This window comes from Corvus brachyrhynchos, unplaced genomic scaffold (assembly GCF_000691975.1).
Source record: "Corvus brachyrhynchos isolate BGI_N302 unplaced genomic scaffold, ASM69197v1 scaffold115, whole genome shotgun sequence".
NCBI lineage: Eukaryota > Metazoa > Chordata > Aves > Passeriformes > Corvidae > Corvus > Corvus brachyrhynchos.
The window spans coordinates 648926-653991 of NW_008239553.1; the positions used below are offsets into that span (position 1 = coordinate 648926).

At 41.9% G+C, this 5066-nt stretch overlaps 1 protein-coding gene across 1 annotated transcript; it reads right to left on the reverse strand.

The window, feature by feature from the left end:
- Positions 1–445: 445 nt before the first annotated feature.
- RPLP2 (ribosomal protein lateral stalk subunit P2) lies at positions 446–5023 on the reverse strand. The gene is made up of 4 exons (XM_008639358.2): positions 4868–5023; positions 3143–3191; positions 1474–1572; positions 446–1065 (listed from the first exon to the last, which is right to left on the reverse strand). Exons 1-4 carry the CDS (start codon positions 4988–4990, stop codon positions 989–991), a joined length of 348 nt encoding a protein of 115 aa, XP_008637580.1. The 5' UTR covers positions 4991–5023; the 3' UTR covers positions 446–988.
- Positions 5024–5066: the final 43 nt, after the last annotated feature.

Consider the following 5066-nt stretch of genomic DNA (forward strand, 5'->3'; position numbering starts at 1 on the left):
CCCTCCAAAAACTACCTTAGAAAAGGTCTACAGTATACACTACTCCTCCAGGGGTATCTTTTTGACACCATCAGTGTAGACTTAGCACATCAAGATCACCACACAATCAGTTTATTCTACTTACAGATGAACACTTCCACAAGAAGCCAGGGTAAGTTGCCTGCCAAAACCATCTTCTAGCAGTAAACACTTTATAAATAAAGCAAAATTCACTGTTCTCTCCAGCTGATCCATTCCTGTCATGGTAGAGATGTTTCAGTTCTCTAAAAACACCATTCTTACATTTCTCTTTGTTCAGATCAAGGTACAATTTATGTTCTGATAGTCCAGGACAGCCATTCAGCATGAAGGGCACCTCTGCATTGATCTATGTCCCATGACAGCAGGATGCAGTTTGGGGTTTTTTTTTGTTACATACTGTTAAGCATATGGATGCAACAGGAAATTCAAGTATAGTCAAACATTTTATTGGTGTTGTCCCTAGATCTTGGAAATCTGACAATGATTAAATTGGTGCTTTTAAATATTTTAAAAACAAATTCCTATTAATTACCTCTGAAATTGTTTCTGGACTAATTCAGGCGGCTGTTCATTCAGTTTCACATTCTGGAATTGAACAAACAGATCCTGGAAAACAAAGTCCTTTTATTGCTGGTGGGCTGCTCCACTGAGTAACAGAGCAAAACAGTATGGAGAAGGTTAACATTGGGGAGATTCAGTTTCCACATACTGTTTAAGAAACAGCAGTGTCAGTACAAGCATCCAGGTTCACATGAGCTTTGCCATTTCCTCAGTACTCTCAGAGTTGAGCCCTACAGTCTGTCAGAAAATTCACACACCTATTGCAGGCAGAGATAAAAATCAAAGCTGTGTCAGAGCTATTCTAAGAACAGCTTCCTGAATCCAAGAGCACTTGTATGGCAATAATAATAATAAACTCAAAAACATTTAAAACAAAGAATTTTAATAACTTCTCTATAACAAATAATTAATCGAAGAGGCCAAATCCCATGTCATCATCAGATTCTTCAGATTCCTCCTTCTTCTCTTCTTTCTTCTCCTCAGCTGAAGGAAAAAAAGACCAAGTGAATGGTCAGTATTAACACTGCACCACAGATTTTCAAGACACAAGTTTTGGTGTTCTCAGCTCCCCTGTTACTGGTATTGGAGCCTCCACGGTTCATCTCATTCCCTTTCAGCAACCAAATACAAACACTGAAGAGATATAGACACTAATATTGCAGGGATGTGGTTAACACCACCAAGTCTCTTTGATTCTTTGATTTGGACTAAGCCAGACCAATCCTAAGGCAAATGCTTCTGACTGTCCAAAGGAAAAGTAACTGTTCAGCTTACATTTCCATCACATACTGAACTGCCGAAGTGGAGAAGCCTTGAAATGTGGACTCAGTTAAACTGTTACCAGAGACAAAAGGAGTTGCCCTGTAGCCACGCCTCTCTGCTCATACTCACCGGCAGCAGGGGCAGCAGCTGCAGCAGGAGCAGCAGAGCCCCCTCCAGCAGAGACTGCCACCGCTCCCCCAGCCGGCATGCTGGCAAGCTTTCCATTACCTGAGTGGGACACAAGAGAAAGTATTTTTTTATATGCTCATCCCAAGCACAGAAGTTAGGAGAAATGGAAGAGTGCAGAAAAAACAGATCCTGTCTCATGGACTGAACCTGTCACCATCTGCTCAAAGGAAGAAGAAGCTGCATCCATGACAAATATAAACAGTTCTGTGAAAAATACTCAGGAGTTTTAAGATTTACAAAGGTTTATCCCAAGAACACTGGCAGCATATTATTACTAAGTTTTCTTCTGTACACAAAGTCCCTGTCTTTTTTCCAAAAGCTGTCATAAAAATAGCAGCAAACACATCCAATTTCACACACCCAGATTGTTCTCTGAATGCAGCACAGTAGCCCAGAAAGTGATGATGTACCTCAAAAGTAACGCATCGGCAGCACTGGCTTCCCCTGCTCCTATTTTTTTTTTTCCCTTTAAGGGTAGAGAGAACTCTGAGGGCATAGATCACACTTACAGGAGAGAAAGGGAAAGATTGATTTATTTATGGCAAAGAGTACAGTATTTTAAACAAATTCCTCAGCACCCTAGGAACCCTATTGCATCTCCTTTGAGACTTCTGATTTCTGCTTGTATTTGGAAAGCCAGCTGGTTCTCTGGCCTCTGTCTTTCACATACCAAGGCTCCCTTGGCATTCAAAGGTCACGTACGCACTATGTTTGTCTGTATTCCAGTTTCTGGGAATCAATTTCTAAATAATTCCCTGTTACTTCAAGCTCTAATAAACTAGCAAAGTAAACAAACATGTTTCATATGCATGTCAGTATGTTCTAAGAAACAATTCATTTGAGGTATTACAGAAAGAGACAGCATAAGTGTGTTGTAACCACATGCATAATAGCTCTCTTAGGTCTTTCAAACCACATGGATAGAAATGTCCAGTGCCTGCTCCTGACAGGAAGGCCAGGCAAAGTCCTGGCAACCTTTGAGCAAAAATAGCCTGCAAATTCCCTTGTGCCTACATACTTGCAAGAAAAAAAACCTCATTAATCAGAAACCTTTGCACTACCTCACCTCTGCTTTACTTCAGCCCTATGATCCAGTCAATTCATGTGAAAAGTTCCAGCTTCAGTAAGAGCACAGATTTCTCTGGAAATCAGCCCTCAGGGAAAAGGAGATGCAGGACTCAGGGAGCTCTAGAAGAGGTGTGCACTGGAGGGGCTTGTGCTCATCGCAGAGGGCAGAGCTGCACCCCAATGCCAACTGTCTGTTCTTCATGCTTTAAATCACTGGTGCACGCAAGTGGGTGAAACACAAAACATCCCCTAGAGAATCCGAAGGACAGCTCAGTCTCTTATCAAGATGTCCAGAAAACTACATCATGAGCAGACTACCAGTAAGCTCATACTTGTTTAAGTTCTCCAGTTTAATGTGGTCCACAAGCGAAACCCAGCAGGTACTGGCACTGACCTGCAGGGAATTAGAATGGACCTGATTTCACGCACTTCAGCTCTGATGCTGAACAGTCAGGGACTTGGCAGCAATTCTACACTCTCAGGTCTAGGCTATCGAAGTAACAGAGGCAATTACCTGGGTCACTCAAGAGACTCTACTTACCCTGAGCAATTACATCTTCAATGTTTTTTCCATTCAGCTCACTAATAACCTGCAAGTAAAATTTTAAATGTTAAAGGTTTCCAAACAGCATGAGAATAAGCTACATTTAAACAAGTACTGATGAATCATCATATACAGCACCTCCATCCTGCTGCTTATACAGCCCCAAAATTCCTTACTTCTCAGTGCCAGGAACAGAACATTGACATGACAACTTCAGCTAAGTCTTTTATACTTTAATTGTTTTCATGAAATCTGTTACTAAATTCATAACGAATCCAAGGACCTTGCAGAAAGGAGGATACAGAGATGTTGTGGGACCAATTAGGAAGCCCCACCAACAGTGTGTTAGTCACTGAGGGACTGTTACCATTTCTTGCTTAATGCCCTCTGGGAGGCTCTGAAGCACTGGGATCTCGACCCAAAACCAGAGGGTCCCATTCCTAGCCCTACCAAATGTTAACAGCCAGGCTGTTGAATCCTTGCCCTGGAACACAGAGTTCCAACTTTAATTTTACTACCATTGTTGTATAACCAGGGATGACAAAGGCAAAACACAAACCCAAAAATTGCTAAAGCAAGCAAGCACTGAACGATAATGCTCCAAAACCTACTGGTGAGTCCCAGCTACCAGGAGTCAGTGGCCAAAGCCAAAGGACTTTTTACAAGCTTACACAGAGCATGGGATCTGTGAAACTATGTGCCTGCATGACTGCTCCATCCTGGAGAAAGGTGCTTTTAAGAATTCACTACATTTACACTGGCTGAAGATACAGCCTATGCAAAAATTAACTATGACCAAAACAGATTCCAGAAAAGCTTTCCGAACATTGGAGGATGAGAGAAAGCAATTCATTTATGAAGTTATTAAACCTAAAGGAGCCAGAGATAGAAGACCTGGCACTTAAGCAGGAGCACCATGAGTTCAAACCAACATCCCAAACCAGAGTAAGCATGCTATCAGCTCAGCCAACGCAGTCTGCTTGGGCCTATGGTAAAACATTGGGAAACTAGTTTCTTTTTACCTTTACCTCTCTGGAAACACTTCACATATGAATATGGGACAAACAATAAGATGATTTTATTGGTTCTTGCTTTTTTTTCCCCATGGCAAATTATTTTTAGGTCCACAATTCTGAAGATCTATTATATCACAAGAAATATTCTAATTAAGATACTCTCTTTAAAAGTCTGTCTATGGCATTAATTTCCAAAATATTCCTACACATTTTCCTCAAATACCTTTAATGCCCATGTTAGGATTTACCTATGTTTCCTGGTGAAGAAACAAATGCTCCTTTGCAGCACTCTAAGTAAGAATGTATTACTGAGTATCATGCCTTCTGAAGTGCTAGCTCTGAATTGATACTGACCAAAAATAAAAGTGAACCTTCAGTGCAGACACGATGTCAGAACATTTTCAGTGCATTCCTATATGCAGCCAAAATCTCAATGAAGATGATTAGACTGAACTACCAGAAGTCAGCAACAACTGACAGAGACATTTGCGGAGGACAAGCTTTGAAAAAAGCCAGACTTCTAACAAAAGTTGTAAAAATTAATGATTGGCTCAGCAGTGTTCGGAAATCACACAGGTAAGGATCAGTGAATGTCTGAACAAAGTAAGAGCAGCTCAATAGCGATGCAACAGGAACACTGAAGCCGAGGAAACAGCTCCAATGTCTGGTGCTGGCTGGGACACCTGGAATTAAGAGGCAACGCCACCTTGTTCATGCGTTCATCGTCCGTCTCGATGCCGACGCTGTCGAGGATCTTTTTCAGGTCCTTGGACGTGGGGGACTCGTTGCCCCCGAGCACTGCGAGCAGATAAGCTGCGACGTAACGCATCCTGCAAGACAGGAATAGTCTTCAGCATGACCAGTTTACGTGCTCGAAGGGAGCTCATCCCTTCTCTCTCCCAGCC

Coding starts and splice junctions, on each gene's coding strand:
- RPLP2 (XM_008639358.2), bottom strand. CDS start 4,990: ATGCGTTACGTCGCAGCTTATCTGCTCGCAGTGCTCGGGGGCAACGAG. Junction 3,192..4,867: donor ACGATGAACGCATGAACAAG/GTGGCGTTGCCT, acceptor TTTTACTTGCAG/GTTATTAGTGAGCTGAATGG. Junction 1,066..1,473: donor AGCTGCTGCCCCTGCTGCCG/GTGAGTATGAGC, acceptor TTTTTCCTTCAG/CTGAGGAGAAGAAAGAAGAG.